Source organism: Idiotropiscis lumnitzeri, chromosome 11 (assembly GCF_059441095.1).
Source record: "Idiotropiscis lumnitzeri isolate Australia: NSW breed Sydney's pygmy pipehorse chromosome 11, RoL_Ilum_1.0, whole genome shotgun sequence".
In the NCBI taxonomy this organism is placed as follows: Eukaryota; Metazoa; Chordata; class Actinopteri; order Syngnathiformes; family Syngnathidae; genus Idiotropiscis; species Idiotropiscis lumnitzeri.
In genome coordinates this window covers 10,089,519-10,114,504 of record NC_142401.1, presented here as the reverse complement: position 1 = coordinate 10,114,504, position 24,986 = coordinate 10,089,519, and the positions used below count along the sequence as shown (strand labels likewise).

General features: G+C 39.8%; 1 protein-coding gene across 7 annotated transcripts in view; it reads left to right on the top strand.

Annotated features, from left to right (window-relative positions):
- The window catches only part of atp2b2 (ATPase plasma membrane Ca2+ transporting 2), a 78,050-nt gene that overhangs the window by 16,355 nt on the left and 36,709 nt on the right, over window positions 1–24,986 (top strand). For 6 of the 7 annotated variants that reach the window (XR_015845744.1, XM_088308140.1, XM_088308141.1 and 3 more), the window contains 6 exons: window positions 12,659–12,859; window positions 15,706–15,963; window positions 16,371–16,496; window positions 17,448–17,573; window positions 17,796–17,828; window positions 20,255–20,347. Coding sequence is in view for 6 of the 7 variants with exons in the window: in XM_088308140.1 (XP_088164266.1) it covers window positions 12,659–12,859; window positions 15,706–15,963; window positions 16,371–16,496; window positions 17,448–17,573; window positions 17,796–17,828; window positions 20,255–20,347 (837 nt within the window). In the remaining variant the exon portion in view is untranslated. The remainder of the gene's footprint in view (window positions 1–12,658; window positions 12,860–15,705; window positions 15,964–16,370; window positions 16,497–17,447; window positions 17,574–17,795; window positions 17,829–20,254; window positions 20,348–24,986) is intronic. The other variant, XM_088308142.1, reaches the window with a different exon arrangement.

Genomic DNA, 24,986 nt, shown 5'->3' with positions numbered 1-24,986 from the left:
TTTACCAACTCGTGTGCCCGCTATTTGAGAGCCAGATCATCAACCAGTTCTTCAAATCAAATCCCCAGCATCTGATGGGTGCTGGGTACTAATTTCCAAACCTCGCCTTCTTCCTTCCCTAATGATCACACTAATCATACCCCCACCCTACAAATCTGTTCCTGTCTGATGAAGTCTATTTAATCTCCGTCCCACAAGGGATCTTGTGCACGGAACAAGGACAGTGTCGCCTGTTCCTGCAGCCATGCGGAAGGTTACAATGTGGGTAGAAAGAGTGGTAATAAAATTGGAGTCAGACAAGAATGGAGAACGATGCATCCCAGAGGACCGATTCGAAATGATGCGCAGCCATTTTGCTCGGTGAGGGAGCGAGACCATAAGGTAGTCCAACACAGGTGTGACTCATTAGAGGGCAGACGGTTGACGTACTGCCACACAGAGAAAAAAAAACATCCTTTTTCTTGGTAGAGTTGGTTTTTTTTGTTGTGTTTTTTTTTTTTCCACACATTGCGCTATAAAACTGGGGACAATATAACTTCATGCTGGTTAATGTTAGAATTCACTGTTATAAGTCAGTGCGGTAATATTTTATCAAGGTTTTCAAGACTGTGTTAAAACGAAAAAGCCGTAAAAGAAGAGACCCAAGGTCATAGTCATTTAGTAGCAACGTGACAAATGGCCGCCATCTTTGTGGAACTTTATTAAAAACAAAAACATGGAATGAACTTCAATAACAAATATACTTCGGAAAGAAAATTCTAAAGTCCATGATCTACAATGTTTACTGCCCACAGTGCTCGATAATGTTCAATTTTTAAATAATTTGGACAAGTCCTCGGAATTTCGGCCCATATGAGCTTATTGGTGGATATTTTTAATTGGCACTTACCAACCAATCAGAGAAAGAGTTCCAAGAGCAGTAGAAGAAAGGAAAGGGCTGAGGAGATATGTTGAGAAATGACGTTATAATGTTTACTGTAATTTGAAAGAGATTTTTGGATCACATTTTATATTGGCAAAATCCCTTGAAAATGTTACCCAACACTTTTTTTGTGTAGGAGAAAATTAAAACATTCAATTTCTACAATCCTAGTGCGTTGTTGATGTGGCCATACCGACCAGAGACAGTATTTGGACAGATATACGTGACCGTGGTTCAAACTTTCAAGTTATCTGCTACTTTATGGGAATATTTGTCCCCAAAAAGTTGGGACAGTTCTTCTTTAAAATTTTTGATCTTTTTAGTTACAGACACTTTTCTCTAATCTATCTTTTTTAAAATCGTACACCCCCTTTAACACCTCTGTCCACCCCTAACACCGTGACATATTTTCATCACACAAAACCTTTACTAGCCAAAGGCTTTATCTTCCCAATCGTAGGTGTTTTGATCTAGCTTTTTAATCATCATTTTTTTCCCCTGTTGATGATCAGTTGTAGCAAGCTGCGTTGCGGAGCAAGCTGCACGCGTGAGTGTGTAGAGTGCTTACCTGCACACTCATGCCTTGCAGCGATACTGTACCTGTTTACTCATCAACGCGCCACCTTCCAAAAGCTGCTAACGGCTTGTAAACCGTCTCCACTGGGACAGAACGTAAAGTGCGATCACTTCTCACATGTTTAAAATCTCATAAGCAAGCTCTCTGGAGTTGACGGCGATCAGTGTGGAATTTCTGCTGGTAGATCTTGGCTTGTCAGTGGAAGTAACACACACATGGTGGATGTGACTGGGGAGTGTATCTTAGCCGTCATAAGAGATACTTGACTAAATTAATTGGACACATGCCAATAAACACTTTTTTTCCCCTATGGAGGAGCACGTCCTTCCCCTAGATGTCCTTTTATTAGATTTGCTGTACTATATAACATTGTACATTCACGTTCATGTCGTTTGCATATTATGGTGACATCTGGTCTATTGCCTTATCGGATTTAATCATAATTGTGTTGTAGGATTTAATCTTATTATGATCATCTGTCATGTAATCACTTCACACATACGCCACAGCTGCATAAAACTTTACATTTATTTTTGCTCCACCCTAATCCTATAACTTTGCGGTAACTACACAAACATTGACATTTGTTTTGGTAAATAAGGTTTACAATTCAATATTTTTACTTAAAAGTTATACTTAGTGGTAATTAGTAGTGAATATACAAGAACCAGAGCTAGCTAGCAAACTAGCACTAGCAAACTTAACTTTGCCTAGCTATCTTAATTTAGCCTAGCTTAGCGCAATAAATTATCCAAAGAGGCCACATGTTTGTTGAGGGCCAGGCTAACATGCTAACCTCAACTGTGTTCCTTATTAATTCATTGTATTAAATTCGGAATGTCGAGCTAGCAGCTAGCTTCGTCATAGCAGGACAACCCAGGACTCTGACAGCTCGGACTTTTCTTTATAAATATTCTTTTAAAATAAATATTACTTCCTCTCAACTGAACAGCCGTCCGTCTCAGCAACATCCACGTAAGGGGAGTCGGACCGGCGCATTGAGCTACACGTTTTCTATTCCGTTACTCCCCAAGCCTGTTAAAATCGAGTCTGATAGCCTCTTCAGCTTCCTCCAGTCTTCCATTGTACATTTACATTCAGTTCATGTTCTGCACAACGTTCTGAGCGTGAACCACCGTCCGGAAGACGGCGGTGTGACAAGTGAGTTGACAGGCGTAGTGATGCTTTTAGCTGCAAACGCACAGTCCCTTCCCAGCTATAACCGGCTCATTTCTCTTCTTGTCAGCACTTTTCCTGAGGTGGCCTCTCCCGCGCCTATCCTAACACTTCGTAGGGTGGTACCAGGACACTCTACATCTCAACAAATTTATTTTTTTTTTTGGTAAGATGCAAAAATTCAGATCTGCTTTGGTAAGATTTGATAAGCTTTCATAAGAGCAGTTTATAGCTAGGGGGCGTTGTTTGGAGGCGGCCGAAGCATCAAGTTACGTGTCTATGACTGTCACCCCCCCAACAGATTCACAAAAATGCTATATTGACAGCATTTTTATCAGAACTGTATATTTTACAAACAATTTCTTCCTTTCTTTTGGCGGATTTTTTTAATCAATTGTTCAGTTCTACTACTATTCCTTATTTTACTTAATACAGCACTGGCATTGAAACAGGATTTCTGTGCTCATTTGGCTTGCGGGTGAGCTGGAGCCGACCCCAACTGACTTTGGGCAAAAGGTGGAGGACACACTCCACCGGTTGCAAATTAATTACCGACAAAATAATTTATAAATTTGTCAAGCATGGGATTTTTGGGCAAGGGAGCTTTATTTCTACAGTGCATTTTCTACGCAACAGGGATCATTGTTCTTCACACAAGCCAAACGACACCAGGAAGCATTTAAAAAACTCAACAGCTGGTGACATTCAAAAGCAGAGATTTTGTCAAATTTGCACCCTTAACTCATTTACTCCCATTGACGGCTAAAGACGTAAAAAAGATTATTATTATTTTTTTTTTTACTTGTCTGGTAGTGAATGAGTAAATATTTTCTAGTATAAAATAATACATCTAATAGCCTCTGATTGCACGCTGTCATTCGGGATGAGATTTTAGTCAGGGGTCCTTCAAACATAAACTTGACCCAGAGAAAGCAATTTCTTGCAATGGACATCTGCGCTAAAATGCGAAACATTTGACGTTTTGTCAAAGTGTTTGGGCGGGATTTGCTGACTGATCATAAAACGCAAATGCATTGAACTACTGTTGTTCGTGGGGTACAGTGACCAAACCCTGCCGTGCATAGCGGAAAACTATGAATAATTGACGCCTCACCTAAGAGGCCCGCTCTTCTGCCAGAAAAACTGAAAACTGTGTGCAATACTTTGCAGATGCACCTGCGCTATTTCAGGAGTATTGGCAGAGATGAATCTATGCGGTAGATGGATCATTTGTTGTTTCGGAAAGGACTTCACAGCCTCAGTCAGGTGACAATTCAAGCCACTAGAATTGTCCCTGTGACTTTAATACTAGTGAGACAAATTCAAGAAAACTGTCTATGCTTTAAATGTCACATGATTTTTTAAAAAAAGTCATTTTTTAAAAATACTTATTTTTGTCGACAAAGAAAGAATTTCAATTTAATTCAATTCTTTGGATACGGTATGTGACACACGGACACTAGACCAAAAATGCAGCTCTGCTTACCTTTTGGCTTTGACATGACATTTCTTACCGAAGGGGATGTGAGTGTTTCTGCAGGATACTGCCTCTAGATAATATTTCAGACAGTATCGTCTAGCCATTACTTGAAAGTGGTTCTGGATCTTTGCCGAGCCTGGGTAATCAATTCATGAGTCTGGGCGCTTATTATGTGATTTTGCCGAATTAAGATGTCACAATATTGTAGAATTCAGAACAGGTGCTCACAGACACATTCGCAAATAGGTAGATAAATTATTTACTTGGTTGTTTAATTTCACACTTAATGGGTGGGCAGGCACTCCAGGGACCAAATTATTGGTTTACACACCATTAAAAAAATCACATTTCCGTAATATGTTGCCTTTAATTTATAAAAAAAACAAAAAAACAACAACGTGATGGTAGAATTTTAATCGCCAATTGAGTTGTACGTTTCACTTAGCTATCATGATTATTACTTGACTCTCTCTGTTACTTGGGATGTGAAGGGTTGTCCCCCTTATTGTGTTGCGAGCGGACCTGATCCGAGGGCTGAAACCAGAGCCTGACATCCAGACGGGAGATACAACAAGGTCACGCACCCTTTCTCCTGTTTTGTCAAGAGCACTCTCACTTTTCATTCCTTCCGAGGATCGTTGATTTGCGTGCTGTGTGCACTTTCATTACTTATTTGGTGTGGGTGTGCACGTGTGGGCGTGTGTGTGTGTGTGTGTGTGTCTGACAACGTAACAAACAGTCACACATCGAATGTATGCCCACACTACTGCAGCAACATTGCGCTGTTCTCTATTTTCAAATCTAATATTTGCATGTTCATTCATTTTCATTCAAACGATCCCAACCTGGCAGAACCTTGCTTTTGGTGTGCGCCAGTTTTCATCAGGTTTGGTCTTTGATGATTTTTTTGACCCAAATTTTGTCCCAGTTTTGTAGGGCTTGTGAACATATCTTATGCAGCACTTCCTTGTCTGAAGTGATCGCCTGTTAATGAAACTATGCAAACCATTGCAGTATAATCATTTGCATTATATTAATTCACCACTAGATGGCGCTACATTCTACACACTGTCCCTTTAAGGTTGTGTATATTTGTCCAATTAACTGGACAATGTATTCCGTAACATTTGCTACTAATAATATTGGCTGTTTTAGAGCTGAGGCCACACTTTGCGGACATTATTTTAATAGATAAATTGTCTGTTTGTTATTTCAAAAAGTGGCATTGTTAGTATTTAAATTTGTAGTGTTGAATAGTTACATTTGGGTTCATCGCGGTCGTATTACAGACAAATTAACACACTTGAGTTCACTGGCATGAGAAGTGGCCTCACAGACGGATTGAATTAGCTCAATTATTTTTGTGCTGAACGCAATCCCGCATTTAGAAATTATGTTAAGAAAAATAAAACCACATATTTGGCTCAGGCCTGGCAAAAACACCATTTGGTCCATGCTTTGGACAGCATGACTCTTATCTGTTCAATGAGTCAGTTCATGGAGGTCCTTCAAAATAAGACACTTAAGTTTAATATATATAAAAACCCCAATGAACTGAAATCAAAGCCACATTTATCTCTTTCGTTTTTTTTGTATGAGTACTGTATATTGATTTCCTATTGATTTACTCCCCTCTGACCCCCTCCCACACACACACGCCCACACACACCATCCTTAGCGTATGTAAGGCTTTCAAGTGTGTTTTTGTTGTTGTTTCGTAATTGTTTTCCATGCATAACGTTACACAATCACATTTTACCGCATTTCAAAAAGGAACAAAAACCTGCAAGAATCATTGTCATGGAAACAAAAGAGCATGTGTGTGCGCGTCTACTTTGGGTCAGAAGACGTTTAATTTGATGTAAGATGACTTCTTTATTTGTTCTTCTCACACACTTTGTTTCGTCTTTATAAAATTTGCTCCTAACCTCGATGTCCAAATACATTGTGAAGTGGGATTTGTCTTTTTAGGTGTGTGCGCGTGTGTCTGTGCGTGTGTCTATGCGTGAGTGTGTGCGTGAGTGTGTGAGTGTGAAAGAGGGAGCTGTGAGCTGTGTTCTCTCACTTCACTCCGTTATCACTCGCATGAGTCAGACTCATAGAGCACAGTGCCTGACAGCTAAACTCACCCACTTGTACAGCTGCCCCCACACGCAAATACACACAGACACACACGCGCACACACGCACTCGCACGTTCTATTTTTCATTTAATCTGGCTTGTTGCAAAGCCTTTTAAAAGTGCTCTGAACGCTGCAACAAAAAATATGTGGTCTGATTTTTCTATGTATTTATTTGTAAAACTACAACTTCCAAATTGATGATACCGGCTCGTAAAAAAGAGGTAATACATTGTTCGTTGTCATGGCGACCAGCAAAAGCCTACAACAAAAATACTGGTTGAACCTGCCAGATGCAAGTAAGCAATTGGACTCATGTACAGCATATCTGATGTGACGGGAGAGCACGGACTGACTGAATGTGCTTTCTTAGTATGCACATTCATTACCTTGGAACTGTGATCACCGATCAAGTCGATCGATTTATCGATCGGAGCTGGGCACTTGACCATTTTTGTCGGTCAGTCCCCTGCCCTGTGGCCGTGACCTAGGTACCCTTCCGGCCTTGATCCTCTGACCTTATTTATAAATGTTGTCGCCCCCCTACTCAAAAAAAAAAAAGTGTCCGTGGATGACGCCGCCGCGGGACAGATGCTAACAGCAGAGCTTTATTTAATGATCATTAGCTGGCTACCTTATTATGGGCTTATTATGGTGGTAAGTGTTTCGCCAAACCAAAGTGGGTTAATGATTTGACTTCACCAAAATGGGCGTCTGGCCAGGCCGGAGGGTCAGACCGTTCCGCCACGGGAACGGACTACCCAGCTCTGCTATCTAGATATCTATCAAAGCTAGCTAGCTTGCAAGCCAGTCAGTTCGCTACTGTAGCTGTTTTGCTAGCAGGCTATATCGCTGGCAAGGTATCTACTTACTATCTTTATATTATTAAAAATAAAATTCTTATTGTCTTAGAAAAAAAAAACATTGGGGTGAGAAAGGTTGCAATTTTACCTCAGAATGTAAAACATTTCAAAGCAAATTGACAAAACGTCATGTTCCAATCCTGACGTGTGCGCTCTGAATTATCATTCTTCTGGGTATTTTTATTTTTTTTTTGCGTGCACACTAGAGTAGTCCTGTGAGATTTGACTGCTCAATGGTATGTTCACAGCTCAGCGTAAGTTTGCTTATGAAATATTGCTACTCAAGTCATGATGACAAATCAACTTGAGCTGGCCTCACGCTGCGCACAACCAACCCACACGCCATCCATCCAACCTCCCTTTCAATTTTTACGAGTGTGTGTACTGGCACGAACCCTTGTCCTTTCTGCCTATTCAAGGATGGACCTGCTGTTCTGCTGGGTGTGGTCCACTTCCTTCCTTGTGTCATCTCTTTCATTTATATATGTCGCATGCTGCGAGTGGACAGTGTGGCGCCTCTCATGTGTCTTCTTTGATACGGAAGCTGACATATTCATCCCGCTACTGTCTTATAGCTGACTGAAGCGTAAATAATAATTGATGAACATTTACAAAGCTGAAACAGATTTCCAGGTAATAATTAATAAAAAAAAAAAAAGATTTAACATGATTTAATTTTTTTGTGGCTTAGTTGAAAGGTTAGCAGTACGATGCTGTTGAAGTGTCTTTGGGCAAGACACAGCCAAAAGGAGTTTCACAGCAGTCGATCCATTTTTTTTTTGTTCCGTAATACATCTTGGTTCGTACCACACTTGCCTTTTTGATGTAGGTCACTATCAAGGACGCGGTGACACATTTCTCCATCACGCCATCTCGTAACGGCAGCGTGATAATTAGCCACCTTTTAGCCGCTCGCTCGCTGATGGCTTTTATTCACAATAGAGTCAGCCTACTCTCTCTGTCGCCGTGTGCTCTCGCTCACACTTTCTCCCTCTGAGTCACACTTGAAGCCTCTCTGCCATTTCTGCTCTTTATTACCGGCTCGCTTTTCAAAGAGCGACTGAGAATGCGCCACGGACATATTGATTCACTCCTGTTTTCTCCCATCAATACGTCGATGATCATCACGGTGGCTCGTTGCTATGACGACTCGCACGCGATGAACGAGGAGAAGTTGCAAAAATCCTTTCATGAGAACCAACTTGAACATAAACTATGTCTTTGCTTCTCTTCAAGGACATTTCAAGGTCGATGCTTTTTTATCACCAGCCGTCATTTTTTCTTGCTTTCTGCATGCGTGCTTCTGGACATGCCGATAAAGATGGACCACACGCACTTAATTCACACGTTCTTCAAGGTTCAGAGTTGCGGGTATTTCCACATGAGTGGGACGCATAGTGTTTCCATAGAGATCTATTTTTTGCCCGTTAAAATATGCCATCATGTTCCTACGGACTGGGAGAGAAAAACCTTCATGCAGAGAGTGAGAGAGAGAGAGAACGAGGCAAGTTTTTTTTTCTTGGTTTTCATGTCCCCGTCGAGTGTATTTTGGAAACAGGATGTTAGGTAGGCGCCGTTTGTCACCGCAGATTTGAATCAGAGCCGGCAACACTTGACAGATCAGCGAATTAGCAGCCATGAACTGTTTCGAGAGCGGAAACATCGCCGCTGTATTCTCTATCTCAATAATATATCAATAACGCTTTACTTCTGTGGCTACAAAAAAAAAAATTGTATTTATTAAAAAAAAAAATTATACTTAAGGACTTTTCTTTCTACAATTTGAATCCAAAAGTCTTTAGAAATGATAAGAAGTTGAATGATAAGTTTTGGGGGTACAGCTTTGTCTCATGCAGATGCTGTTCGTTACCATGACGACGAGGAGCTAAGCTTGGATGTTCCGGCATAGAGAGGGCTACTCAGTGTTGCCAGATTTTTTGGGGTTTCATTGGAGACTTCTGGAGATTTTGAGACATCCCTCCGCAGCTGGAGATGTTTGCGCGTTTTAATTTTTATCATGTTTAGTCAACCTCATCCCATTTTTATTCCGCCAAGTTTTAGTTGACGATAGCTCGAGTGTTTAAGTCTTTATTTCCATCGAAAAAAACCTAATTGTATTCCAAAAATTGTCAACATGTAACGTGTAGTTTTAGTCAAGACGATCATTTTACACTTTTACATTTTTTTTTTTTGTCATCATAAAAGTTGTGTCTTAACGTCTTTGTGGCCGTTTCGACTTGGAGACGAACCCTGACGAAAAATCACTCGCCAACTCTTGCCGCGTCGTTACTTTTCTTTATCAAAAAAGTTTGGCTGTCTTTCTATCTTTCTTTCTTTTTCTTTTTCTTTTCTTTTTTCACACCTGCTTTAAATAAAAAAGCTAGCCAGTTATTTTTCGATGAAATTGAATGAACATTGAACCTTAACCCCCCACCCCCCCCCTTTTTTTTTTTTTTTTTTTTAATTTAACTATGAATTTCTCCCAGGGTTTTGAATTATTGTGGTCAAATCTCTTATTTCTGCCCATCGATGCCCTTTAGATTCAAGTTTTTCTTCCAGTGTTGCACAAGAAAACACCCGTCACCTTCAAAGTACATACCACACAAAAAAGATTTGCGTCTCCATCAGCACTGAGGTTAAATTTCACTCTCGGATGTTGCACAGCGCCTTGAATTCCCATTACACCGCAGCCCAAACATTAACATGCAAGCGCCACATTCTATTTTTGATGCCGCATCACCGCTAACCATGCTAATGATGGCTAAAAGCAGTCGGTGCAGTTTCGCCGCTTTTAACTAGCTCACTCTCCCGCGTGGAAATGTGGGCCACACGGAGATTTGCATATTTATTGATTTGACATCTTTCTGCCGTGGAAGAATAAACCCTTTGATGCGGTGGGGAAATGTGTGTAATGACGACGCGGCTGAAAGGACATCAAAAGGTCATTAATTGTTTCACGCACGCACACACGCCAAGCATGTGCTGGCGGGCACGACTCGCCCAGATGCACCAAAACATGCACGTGCGCGCACGTGATGCAAGACGGGCTGCTGCTGCAGCTGTGCGAGTTCAATGATCGAGCATGCTAGGTGAAAGGGAATGGATAATGAAGCTATTTATAGACAAATCTATTTGTAACAAGGGCATTCTCTTACGTAGGAGCTGGGAGTGCTTCGCTTTCCTTGCGCCCTCCCTCCTCCGCACTTATTTGATGCTTCATCCACCCTCTCTTGTCATTCAGCGGCTAATTTGTGCAGATGTGGCGCACACGTGACATGTTATCAGGTACCATCCAGGGGCTCTCCCGGGAGACCCTGGTGACGCACAACCGCGTGACATAACGGCGTGCTAATGTCTGCCCTTGTGTTTGGGTGCACAATGCTGCTGTGCAGACACACTATGGAGCTGCACTGAGAAAAATGTTCCTTCCATAGATCGACAGCCTGTGATGTGGTATGCTTTGGATCATGACCTCTTCTTTTCAACAGTTCCATTCACTCAATTGAACTATGTTTAGCTTTATCGGGAACTGATGTGGTATGCTTTGGCGTTCTGAATTTTGGTACCTTTTCAATTGGTGAATTCATAGATCGCACATGATGTGGCATTTCTTGGAGCAGGAGCTGTCCCTTTACGTATGGAGTTGTTCGTAAAAGGTGATGTGTGTTGGATCGTGAATGGCTCCTTTCCATAGATTAATTGTTTAATAGCACATGACGTGGTGTTTTGGTTCCTGAGCTGTTCTTTTCTAGATATAGATGAATAGACAACAATATGTGCAATGCTTTGGATTCTGAGAGGTTCCTTTCCATAGATCGATAGAAAGCTTTACATGGCGGACTTTTGGAAAGATTTGAGTTTAAAATACATATTACCGATCCCATCACAAGTTGGAGTGATCAAAAGCGGATGATGTTTTTTTTTTTGTAATTATTATTATTATTATTTATTATATTTCTCTTTTTATTTCTTTTTTTTTTTAAAGTGCGACCTTGTATTAATGTAAATGTGCAAATTAATGTGCCAGATTATAGCATTGGCTAAATTCCATTTGTAGTCACCAGGCAGGTTGTAAAATTTTAAGAGTTCTTGCGTCGAGTTTAAGCATCAACAGAATTATTTCAAGCATTTTTGACAATCTTTCAAATCTAAATATTTGACTATAAAACGTTCATTCATTCATTTTTTTTCCATTTCTTCAACGTACATACATTGATTTTTATTAACAGTTCAGTTGGTTTCAAAACGACCCAAAAAATTATAAATCTTGAATTGGAATCTTTACAAAATTATTTTAATGAAAAGCTTTGCTTGTAGATTTTTGAGTTGAAATTTCTGCATGACAGAACAATGTCAAGCGAAACATCTTGTAATCTTACTTTGTAGTGACGGGCATGGGTCTTTTGCAAATACGCGCATATTTGTCAGCGGTGCGGACGTTAAGTAGCGTGTTCGTCACATGTGACAGTTGTATTTTTTTTTTTTTTAATCCAGTTCAATTCGGTTGTATTTATATTGTGCCAAATCACAACAGAAGTTGTCTCAGGGCACTTTACGCACGAAGCAGGTCAAAGAGTCAGCAATGAGTATGAGTAAGGACTAGTCGAAGGAGGCAAGTAAAAACTACTTCTTAGAAAGATTTTTTTTTTTTTAATTTTCCTGATAATTGACACAGTTTTAAAGCTGTAATATTGTGGGGAGGGGAACACTCGCCGTGCTCATGTTCGATTCGCTTCCAGTAAACGTCTTTTCAAAGCGTAATTCAAAATTGCCCATGCCCTGACGACTATACGTAGACTTTGCCTAAAATGGAACGGTGTTTCCAAATCAAAACACACGGTAAGACAGGAAAAACATCGCAGGGTGTGCTGCGACAAGACTGCTGCAGTGGCGAGGGAGATTGTTGCTGTTTGAGCCCATACCGCTAAGATCCATTCCCTAACTGTACACATCAGTACGTTTGATATTTCAATCATTTGCGGTGCTGTATTTGCACACAACGGAAATCGGTGCTGGTATCGATTCGCAGACTTCCACAAGCAGGGCATCTTTCACTGCAGCAATCAAAGTTTCATATTGACGGATAGCAGCGAAAGTTGTTAGTAGCCGCAAAAATTTATCTATGGAGGCCCGACAGAGTAAAATAGATGCGCATTTGGAAAAAACTGCAGCTGTAATATCTTATATTGTGAAGCCGATCGAGGATGTCATTGATTAATCTCCAAATTAAACACAAAATGCAAAATATCTGCCTGTTCAATCCTGCCAGTCAGATTCTTGAAAAGCCCAAAAGATAAAGAGAAAAAAAAAACGTGGTGTGGAATGCTTTGGATCCTGAGCACATTCTTTCCATTGATGGATATATAAATAGATCACGCATGATTTTGTGTGAGAAATTTATTTTTCTAAATAGATTAAAGCGCATGATGTGGTTTGCTTTGGATGCTGAGTGACATTTTTTCCTACGCAGTTATGCGGTCGTCTTACTGAGCATCCTCTTTGCCTTTCATCTCTGTCTCAGGACTCACGGGTGCCCAAGGTGACTTGGACAAGAGGAAAGAAGAATTTGGGAAAAACCTGATACCTCCAAAGAAGCCAAAAACCTTCCTGCAGCTGGTATGGGAGGCCCTGCAGGACGTCACCCTCATCATCCTGGAGGTCGCCGCCCTCATCTCGCTGGGCCTCTCCTTCTACCACCCGCCCGGAGAGAGCTCTGGAGAGTGTGAGTCCGCTTATTTATCGCCGCCATTGAAGCACAAAAGTGCAAGCTGCCTCTTCTGTACTGCCCTCGCATGTGAGCAAAGAGTCCCTGGGGCACTTTTTAGCCATTTATTGAATACCAAAAATGTGTTAAAATATGTTTGGAGCATTTGGGGAAGATAACTGTAAACTGCAAAACCAATATTTTTTTTTACATGGCCTCTACATAGCATTGATTTCTCCAATGATTGTGAGTTTGGAAGCATATTCCGCAGAAGCTAGGTAACGGTCCAGATCATTTGAATCAGGTGTGTTTGAGCAAGGAGTCATAAAACATCCAGGATTCCGGCCCTCGAGGAATGGTGTTACCCAACCCTGCTTTATAGACTCACAAAAAAAAACTCTCCTCAAATCAAAGGCTTTTCCAGTTCTGTAATTATTTACTCAGTTTTTCATTTGATGGATTTTTGCTCAGAAATCTACACTGGTTATTAAACTCACAAATCTGCACAAAATTATTTGATAGTCACTATAGGTTTGGGATTGTCAGACCTTCTACACCAAGTAAACTTAAAAAAAATACATATATCTTTAGGTACCACCATAACGATCAAGATTTGAACACGGTAGCGTTGTAGGCCCAAATGTTCATAAAAAAAAATGCAAAATAATCATCTATACAATGTAAGCAGCAGTATGGTTATGCACAGCTTGAACATTAGCACGATGGTCAAATATAAGGAAATAAAAACACTGCACATGATTCAATCAAAATGTTAAATTTAAATAATGTTGAATAAAAGTTGTGCCTAGATAAAATCCTTGAAAAATATAAACAGTTATAAATTATTTCATGCCATAATTAAAAACAAATGCAATGCACTGTAGTGTGCTACACTTACAATTACATAAAAAAAATATAGATACTTTTTTTTTTTTTTTTGCACATTATTGAAATAAATTGTGGGTTTTTGAAATAATGAACAATGAAAAAAAAAAAAATGTTACCACAGTATTTCTATTAAGCTCAGTACTGGATGGGAAAAATATGATCAAGTCAGACGGATGTTTTTAAGATTGTTTGGCAATCTGCTGAGTGCTCGTTCATTTCAATTTAACCACACAAAAAAATTGAGCGCTGATGACATCATTCTACTCAAATCAAGTCCAATTTATGCTCTCCGCTGACACACATTCAAACCAAAATGTTTTTCTTCTTCATTGCTTGGTCAGGTTTCACATTGGTAGTGGGAGGATGGCATGTCACATGACTCACCGCGCATACTTGCATGTGCACGGGCGTGTTAGCGGGTGGTTAATGAAGTGTTGCGCCGAGAAATAACCTTGAGCACCCGGTGTCCATACATTAGCCCCGCGAGCCGTGAAACAGGAAATGAAGACCCTTAACGAGGAGCTGAGTCAGCGCCATAAGTCACCCCCCGTAGCGTTTTGAGAGTAATGGCACTCGGCCCGCCTCACCAAAAGGGACCAGTCATCATTTTGAGGTCTGTAAAAACTTTAGAGAATGGCCAGAGGGAACAGAAATGGTCTTATTTATATTTTGCGTATAGCCTGGCGCATAGTTGTTTTATCCTGACGAATTCATCGGTTATTAAACACTTCACGGTGTCAAAGTTGAAAGAATGCGTGAATATATTGAGCTGCTAACTTCTTTTATTTCTCCGGTTGCCTGGTAAAGCAACAGAGTGAGGAGTGCTTACTCGGCAAAAGAGGCTGAATTGTGCTGAAGGAATCATTATGCTCATAACTTAGTCATAAAAAAAAAAAAGGCTCCCCTTTAAGTTGTCGATGCATGTCATTTGGAGATTGAAATTGCGGAGGAAGATGCACACGAGGCAGGATGATGAGTTGCTGTATAAAAGTGCACAGAGTGATTTATTGTACGTGTTATTATTTTTGGATTATGTGATGTCAGTGCAGATATTAATTTTAAAACGGGCTTTGCTGTTGACAAATTGCTATTTAATATTTTACTTCATTTATGTATTTTAGTTTTTATATTCAGTGATTCATTTTTGAGTTTATATTTAAAGTGATATTAATACATAATATTTAGTTTGTAATTTTCTGTTTTTTTATCTTTTATTTGATGTTTTTAAATGTAATTATTTTAGTTTGGACATTTTAATTACTAAATATTTTATTGTGAAATAATCTTTAAGTTGATATGTTATTTAAGGTTTCCAATATTTCCTTTTGTAATTTGAGATTTCATTTTCATTTAATATTTTAAGTAGATTTTTTTTCAATTTTTTATGATATATTTTAAGTTGATATTTTATGTTAAATTCTATTTTTTACTTACTTAATTACTTACTTACCTCCATAAAATTACATTGCAAAAACTAACAATAAATTACTTTATAGTGAAAAGTGGAAAAATTAATGATACTTGAGATTTTTCAGTTCAGCACCATGGACAGCTTCACGAGCTGCTGTTTTCCTGCCATTGGATAGCAACACATTACTTGATTCATCGTTAACTTAATTCATTTGTGAATGCTAAATTCTAGAAATAAAATTATTATTATTATTATTTTTTTTTTTATATCTTTGCGTGTCCACGACACAAACTCCAGTTTTCAATGTGATCAAATAAATCCTTGACATCCAGTTCATGTGGTTTTGGGTCAGGCCTTATGGTTATTAAATTTAGTCTCAAGTTGGTCCATTCAGTAGAGCAAAGGCCAAGGCCACATGCTAAACATGATCCCTTTAAATCATACTTCATCTATTTGCGGTGTGGAGTTTACTTTATTTGCCGAAGTGGATGATTAATCGAGGCAAGGTGTCCATCTAACACATTAAATCACACACTTTTCAAATAAACCTGTCTCACCTGGACAGCTTGTGGCTCGGTGAAGGGCGGCGCGGAGGACGAGGGCGAGGCGGAGGCGGGCTGGATCGAGGGCGCCGCTATCCTCCTGTCGGTGGTGTGCGTGGTGCTGGTGACAGCCTTCAACGACTGGTCCAAGGAGAAGCAGTTTCGCGGGCTGCAGAGCCGCATCGAGCAGGAGCAAAAGTTCCAGGTGGTGCGCGGAAGTCAAGTCATCCAGCTGCCCGTATCGGACATACTGGTGGGCGACATCGCACAAATTAAATATGGTAGGTAACTCATTGCATGCTTTTTTTTTTTTTCCTCCTGTGTGCCTCCTCCAAATTTGCCCCAAAAATAATTTGCTTGTTAAGTTAATTGAAAGTTTTAATTTGTCCCTGAGTCTGAATGTTATTATGAACCCGCTCATCCAGGAGGTTGAACAGAATAAGCGAGTCCGAGTCAGCCAAATGGCAAAGAAAGCGGCGCAAATCAAAAATAAAACTGCTTTTACACCTTTTGGTATGACGTGCCCCACCCCATATTATTTTTGTTTCACCGATCACCACACTGAGCATGAGTGTGACTGTTGGTTTTTGTTGCTAGCAAAAAAAAAAGAAAAAAAACTATGTATAATTTTACCCTTTTAATGCAAGAGTGTCCGTTTTATGCCAAACTCCTATCTTTTTGTTGTCAGGTGATTTGCTCCCTGCCGACGGAGTGTTGATCCAAGGCAACGACCTGAAAATCGATGAGTCGTCGCTCACCGGAGAGTCTGATCACGTGAAGAAGGCCGCGGACAAAGACCCCATGTTGCTGTCTGGTATGTTAACAAACTCACAAACGCAGCAGTTGTGATAACATCTTTTTTTTTTTTTAAATGCTTGGGTTTTGAATATGAAAATGTCTGGAAAAACCTACTCAAACACCTGTACTTCAAAAGTACTTTAATTGCTGCTAGGTATGTGATGACTCCCATTTAACATCAATTTGTATGTTTCTGTTTTTGTACGATAGCTTTTACTTATTAATACAAACATTTGTGACATTCTTCACAATTATTCTGGCAATTAATTTACGACCTTGGCATGAATTGCGACAAAGAAAAAAAGTTTGTTTATTCTAATCTGAAGGCAGACACACTTCCCCTTTCTGTATGCTACACTTATCTTCAGACATTTCAAGGGTTTGCCGCGTCAGATAAATCACATTTTGTTGCTGTAGGAGTCACACAATATCTCTGATTAAATAAATTTAAAAAAAGTGGATTAATCTCTCTCAAGCATTTTTTTTCATCCTTGGATAATTAGCTGTGTGCCGTTTTGCCGCCTTCATTAATTAGCCTCAAATTCACCCACATTCTCCCAAAGGTTAATCAGGCTTGCAGTGAGCGTGTGCGCGTGTGCGTGCGTGTGTGTGTGTGCGCGCAAGTGCTGTGACAGTGTTTAAGGTGTTTCTTTATTTTTTGATTGTTTTTGTTTTTGTGTTGCATTTCTATTTGTACAACAGAAGGGTAAAAGTTGAGATCTTTTATCCGAACCGCTTGTCAAAGAAGGAAAAGTGTGATGACACTATAATCTTTTTTTTTTTTCCATATTTTTTTAATATACATTTTTTTTTAATCTTTTTTGTTGATTTGTTGATTGTATTTATTTTAGTATGACATCCATTTGGACGTACATTTGAAGGTTACCAAATAGTGTTCCCAATATACTGTAGTATTTTTTTCATAAAAAAATGTCCCGAAAAACGAAAAACCATATCTTACCTCTAGGGACCCACGTGATGGAGGGCTCAGGGCGCATGGTGGTGACCGCTGTGGGCGTCAACTCTCAGACCGGAATCATCTTCACCCTGCTCGGAGCTGGCGTGGAGGAAGAAGAGAAGAAGGAAAAGAAAGGCAAGCTATGCATACTATTTTTAGTTAGTTTTCAAAAATTAATAACCATGACTCATATGTGTTTGCTATCAGAACATATTCCCCCGCAAAAAAAAATGGCCATGCTTGAAATTCTGTATATTGTGTGATTTGGTGATGGGTGGTTTGATGGTGAGGTGCAGTGGACCTCAGGAGATTTCTTGTCTTGTTACTTTGTCTCATTGTTCCACATTTGCCTTGAAGGAGGCGCAGTGGAAGACGGACACCAGAACACAGGTACAGTATCCTCTTTGTCTCAACCCTGAGGGTGGCACTGTCCATTCTTTTGACCTTTAACCCCTACTCCAATAATCAGCCGCAAGTCACGTCCTCCTCAACACTTGTCTTCACTTAAAAAGTGAAACCCTTTTCACTTGGTGTCCTCAGTTTTGTTTCAATTCACTGAAACTATACAGCTAACGTCCATAGTTAGTCAGTTACTTAGTTGGTTAGTCAGTCAGTTATTTAGTCAGTCAATCTGTGACCTTTTTCAGTTTGTTAGCAAGTTAGCCAATCAATTAATCACATAGTTGATTAATCAGAGAGCGGGTCAGTTAATCAGTTACTTGATTACTTAGCGAGTCAGTTAAATAGTCAGATAGTTACTTAGCGGTAGTCATTTTGTTAGCAACTTAGTAAGTCAGTTGGTTATTTAGTTACCATGGTCAGTCACTCAGTCAGTTAGTTGCTAAGTTGGTCAGTGTCAGTTAATGCGTGGGTTAGTCAGACTTCTCCACTTTGGTGATTGCTCGGTCAGTTTGTCAGTCAGTCAGTTAGTTAGTTAATTAGTCAGGCAGTTAGTCAATCAGGCTGTTAGTTATGTTTTTTTAGTTAGTTTGTTGAACAGCCGTTAGTTAGCCAGTGAGTTGTAGTCCGTCATTTAGTAACTCACCGGTCATTAGTTTAGTTAGTCAGTCAACTAGTTACATAGTTTGTCAGTCAGTTAGTTATTTTGACAGTGAATGAGTCAATTAGTTAGTCTCGTACCATATTTACCACAGTTAGTAGGTCTGTAAATTAGTAAGCCATTTCATTTAGTCAGTAACTAAATCACTTATTTAGTCAGTCTGTCTGTGAGGTAGGTCAGGAAGTTAGTCATTGGATCTGTCAGTCAGTTAGTGACAACGCTAGTCGTAATTCAATCAATTTTTAGCTAGTAACTCAAGTGGTTATTTTGGCGCAGTTGGTTGGTCAGTCAGTCAGATCGTGCAATGTCCCATTGTGAGACAAACAAAGATCAGATTGTTAGTCACTGATTTGGTCAGTTCCTAATTCATTCAGTTGGTCACTTTGTGAGTCAGTTAGTTTGTGACTGGGTCAGCTAGGTATTATCTGCAAAATGACACCATAACAGTTATGTGTGGCATGTGTTTGTAGTGTGATTCAGCAACCCAGTTTGTAAAATCCACAATTTTCCCTCCATTTGAGTTGCATGTGTCTACTAATGCAAAATGATCCAGTCTGTGTGCTCAACTAGCAACATTTTTTTTTCCATTATAAAGATGCAAGGCTCTAATTCATAGAGAGATGCAGGTCCGGCCAGCATAAAAAGTGGTGAATCTTCATTTTCTTGCTGGTGTACGTCCAGTTTTTGGAAATTTGTCAGACCATGTTGCGCCTCGGTGGGCTTTCCGGTGGACTGAGGGTGTTCTCTATCACATATTATGTATTATATACCTCCAGAAAGTAGACTAGAATTTCGACCAGCTAAAGGCAGGTCTAAGTTGTGGTGCAGGTGTTGGTGGATTTGATCAAGGCGCAGTCGGACAAATTCCGAGCTCTGCGGATGTTTGCGTTGGATGGATTTCATTTCTAAATATGACAACAGCTTGTGTCAATCCCAAATCATTGTGCAAATCAATTCATTGAACAAATCGTTATTAATATCAACCTTAATATACTTTTAAAAACACCCTTTTGGTATGTGTGTGCGTGTGTGACACAAAGAGACGCACCATCAGGGATAAAAGATGGTCTCCGCACAGTCAGACTCCGCTTTCAGACTAGAATTGTGCTTGGCAAGAAAATAGGTCCCTCGTACTGTTCATCCGTTCTATTCAATAGTTCTTTAAGTCTTGCACCAAGATGAACATTTCTATAGTCATGAGCATATTTGTTCAAACTTTGAGTACATTTGGAACGACTTTCGCTAAACGTTGCGGTGCAATTATTCCCTAATTGGATCATAAAGGAAAGATGAAGTGACCGCAACTAATGACTAAATAAATTTGTTTTTGTGAACAGCAAAGTCATTCACACAGAAGAATCTCCTCAAGGCATCGCTATTCACTCCATTTCAATTAATCGAACGTTCAGTTTCCAAAGTTTGCGTGGCAGCTGCCCAACAAATAAAATGCGTGTGAGATCTTTAAGGCTTTTTATAGCTCCTGAAACTGAATTTTTCCTTCAAGAAGTAGGTTGAGCTTTCTGCATCGATTCCTTCCCATAAACAATATGTGTAGATTGTGTGTTTTGTGTCTGCCCAATGTTCTACTTGTTTGTTTTGATTAGTACATGAACGATAATGACACCAAACTCGTAATCGGCACCATGACTAAATAAAGATGCTGAAAATGTGTTATAACCATGTTATTTCTGTTCACTGTCTTGTGTTTGTTCTTGTGTGTGTCCATTTATGTTGGGCTTCCATTGTTACTGGCTAGACTGCTCGCATCCCCCCATCCACCCCATCGCCACTATTGCCACAGATGGGGCGGCGGGCTTTAACGCCCCAGGCAGTGCCAACCTTATTAATGGTAGGTTTGACAAAACCTCTGATTCTCTTTCTGTCGTCCTCTTTGCCTCCTCATCAGTCATGCATCCACCGCCTCGTACTCTCTGCTTGGACTTTAACTTTGATCATTTTTTTCCCCCACTGTCTGGCCTTGTACTGTCTCTTATGGTCAACATTGAAGATTTTGATTTCATTCACGTGACCACTGGGTTAATTATTTTTGACCCAGCAGATTGGGTTGAAGAGCTAAAGTTGGTTGCCATTTTGGAATGATGTCAAAGTAAATTTGAATGGAGCATTTTTTAAAACATTTTGGTGGTGGCTGGATTGCTCAGTGGGTAATACTGCTAACTTTGAACACAGGAATCAAATCTCGAGAACATCCGGTCGGCTCCCCAGGCAAGATCCTTTATGCCATTTGCCAATTCACGGCTGAAAAAGCATACAAATTGGGTTGCATCAAGAAAGGAATCAGATGTAAAAACTTGACGGGGGAAGTTGCTTCATTTTAGATCATGTTTGCAATAAAATTATACAACAGCTGTACTGATAACTATTTCTTGGTAGCTTTAACTCATCAATATGGGTAGTTTTTACTTGTTGGACCAAAATCTTGACCCAATGTAATGGGCTAAATCCTAAACCCAATGTACTGAGTACCAACAACCCAGCCTTTTGGACACCATGTTGGTTTTGCTATTACACCCAATTTCGGTCTCTTTTAACCTAGCAATTTGTAGAGTGGACCTACGCAGAGTCAAATTAACTTCTATGCCCAATATCAATTTCACACCTATATCCGAGTTTTTGACTGTTAATTTTACTGTTAAAGACTGTTGACTGTTAATTTTATTTTTTTTTAAAGTGACTCATGGATATCTTTTATTTAAATTTACTGAACACTTGAAATAACCAATAGATGAAAAAATCAGTTTGTACGTTGGGAGTTTACACAACACATGCCAAAAATAATCGAATCACCAGTCTCGGAGGATGCTCATTCAGTGATTAAATTTTGTAGGAAAAAGCAGATTACTGACATGACACAAAACTGATGTCATTTCAAATGGCGATTTTCTGGTTTTAACAACAACAACAAAAATAAATAAACATGTGGTGGTCTCATGTTTACTACTTCAAACCATGCTGAGTGAAAAAAAAATGAATCAACTCTCAGGTAACAAAAAAATAAATAAAAAAAATCCCCGGGTAAATTTCCATTCCCAAAACTAACACATCAAATTAGATATGCTCATTAGTCTGCTGTTAAACAGGAGCGATCACACCTTGGAAAGTTGCTGCACCAAGTGGACTGACATGAATCATGGCTCCAACAAGAGTGATGTTAATTAAAACAAAAGAGAGGATTAAAACATTTTTTTTAAAGAAGATAAATCATCAGATAACGTTGCAAAAGATGTTGTATGTTCACAGTCAGCTTGACCAAATGCAAAGAAACAGGAAGGTTGTTAAAGGCAAGCGGACTGGTAGACCAAGGATAAATCAAAGCCTCTAGAAAAACTTAAAGCAATATTTCATGAAAACAGAAACTGCACAGCAAAAATAAAAAGGGGGATAAATCCGGCATGTACTTTTTTGACCGGACTGTAAGAAATCGCCTAAAGGAAATAGGATTTAGCTAATTGAAAGACAACACAAAAAAAAAAGGTTCCATTTACTTAAGGAAAAGCCATCGTGGATGGAAACCATTTTTAGTGATGAATGGCGAAGCTGCATTGGGCAAGGTGCTGATGCTTGAACTCTTGTTTGGTGGCATTCCAATGAAATTTATGAATATGATGCCATTCCATTTTCAGCAAATGTTCACGTTTACATTTATATTTTGGTTACTTTTCATATCCCATGAATTGTTTGGGGATGACGAAACCATTTAATGCGACTAACCAGCGATTAAAAACTGTAAAAGCATCCCTTGAAGAAAGGCACATATGATGCAAATAGTCTCGATGCCCCTCCAATTGAAAATCTTTTGGTGGATGTTGAAGAAAAGAAAATGGTCCATGACAAGGCTCCAATCTGCAAAGCTGATGTGTCAAGAGCAATCAGATTGATGAAGATTACGCTTTATCACTCATTAAGTCGGATGCCTGTGAGAATTTGAGCTGTTCCAAAAGTCAGAAGTGGCGCAACAAAATACTAGTCGTGTGTTAAAGTGTTCTTTTGTTGCTGTTTTTCCGTTTTTTTCCTCAAAATTGGGTGATTGCATCATTTCTGCCAGATGTTGTATTTATCCACATTCTGGCAAGGCCTGATTCTGATCTTGGTGTTGAAAACATTTTTCAAGGAATATACAGTATAGAGAATCTATTGACAGCAAGACACATACAATGCAGCAGTCAAGACAAGTGTCATAATAACAAACTCGCATCAAATTTCCACTTAAAAAAATATCTTGGCATTAAAGTTGTAATTGTGATGATAGTACATGGATCACAATTTAAAATCAGAAAAATAACCATACATCAGCTAAAACCTAAAGTACTGGATTTCCCAATGATGGTATATTTGTTATATCATATATAATATAAAAATGCTGAAAATATATTGTATTCTTACTTGAGCATAACAATAGATTTTGTAAAGGTAATATATAATTGCGTCCTGAGCATAATAAATGTTGATCTGGCTGTCCTCTTTACTTCCTTTACTGCAAATTCTTCTCTTCCGCATTTTCACCGGAAGAAGAAATAAAAGATTAACTCACCGTGGCAGCGCGGCATCTCCAAGGATACCGGCGCCAACGTGCAGCCTGTGCTCGACACAGCTGGGTGGTTATTCGTACTGTGACGGTGACCTTGCAGCGTCCCGGGATGCAGCGATTTGTCATCCTCACCGCAACTCTGGTGTCTGCTGGATGAATCTGACGCTTTGCAGCCATGAGCACAGGTCCAACATTCCTCTCTGGTGATATTTAAAGCACGGGCGGAAAAATCTTTGTCTTAATTTTTAGACAATTAGTGCTCATCCCTGGGTAGAGAAATGGAATCCACAATGTGGTGCTACAGCTCAGCCGCTAATATTACAGACGACAAGCAAACATATGAGGAAGACATATTTTTTAAATTAAACTTCTTTCCTTGAGCAAGCAAGAATCCACCTGCAAATTAAATTCTCTGTCCCCAAACTTAAGTTTAGATTTTTTTTTTCCTCCTTATGTAACTCCGTCGTGTGGGAGGCTTTTTTTTTTCTTTTTTCTCTTTCCTTCCCTCCCTCTTCACATATTCATTCTCCTTCACTTTGAGTCTGTGATCCTGCATGCTCACATACTTTGTGCACGCTGTCTCCGTAATATGCTGTCCGCGCCATCATTGTGATCAATGTTAAATTCTGCATGATATATTGCAGCTTGTTCAATTTGTTGGATGAAATATGCCATGGAACAGCTCATTTGTGTTACGTATGCAGCACACTCAAAGTACACCACATACACTAAAATATTGGGAAGTTCGTGTTTGGAGCTTCATGACGGTTTTTTTACATGGTCACACACTGCTGTGGGAAGGCCTGCCACTTTAGTCCAGACGTCATCAACCAACATGGTTGTATTCCTCTCTCTCTTACGGACAAGCTGATCCCTGAAGTGTTCAGTTAGAAAGACTCATTAATATGAGGAAGATCTATACATTCCTCAACAGCCTGACACATCAGGCTCGTCCCACACTGCTGTGGAATGCAAAGCCACTCTTCAACCAGTAGTTGCCAGAAGATCGGCAATGGGAGTAAGGGGGATGGGTCACACTTAAAATATAAGATGACCCCTTAAAAACAGTTGAAGAGACTTGGTAGTGTGAGCAAGAATCATATGCAGCCACAACATCCTGGCACCATATGATGGTCACACACTGCCCTGGGGTGGTCTTCACCACTCTCCAACCCAGTGTCACCGTAAATTATCCAATGTATATATTTTTTGTTCATTCAGTAACGAACAGCACGTCCAAGTTCATCCAAAAAGTAGAGAAGCTGAAAACTCATGCTGGTCACACAATGCTGTGGGATGGCCTTCCTCTTTTCAAGCAGTTGGTGCGAGTTCACAGACGCAGCTGTGTTGGTCAGTTTTGATTTACACAAACAAGCTGATCCAAAAATGGTTCAGTTCAAGACAATCAGGAGTTTGCGGGGGAAAAAAAACACATGCTTCTGGCACTTTTTGCTAGTCACACAATGTTGTGGGATTACCTTTCTTTTCATCTCATCCAATGTGGTTGAGTTGGTCACACTAGAACAAAAAAACGCCCCAATCTGATCCAATAATTTTTTTAATTCAAAAGCTTCAGTAGAGTAAGGAAGTACCACACACAGCCTGACATCTCATGCTGGTCACACACTGCTCTGGGATGGTCATCCATTCTTGAGCCAGTCATTGTAAATGTGCCAACGGGGCTTGTGTTGATCATTCTAGAAACAACAAGCTGCTCCAATTAATATCCAGTTCAAGCTTCAAGAGCCAGGCACTTTATGCTGGTCACACAATGCTGCGGGATGGCCTTCATCACAAGTCAACCAGTATGTTTATATTGGTCACTCTCCAACAAAAAATCAGATCGCACAAGTATTTAGTGCAAGTATTATGCAGCCACAACAACACCTGCTACCTCATACTGGTGACACACTGCTGTGGGATGACATTCCACTCTTCA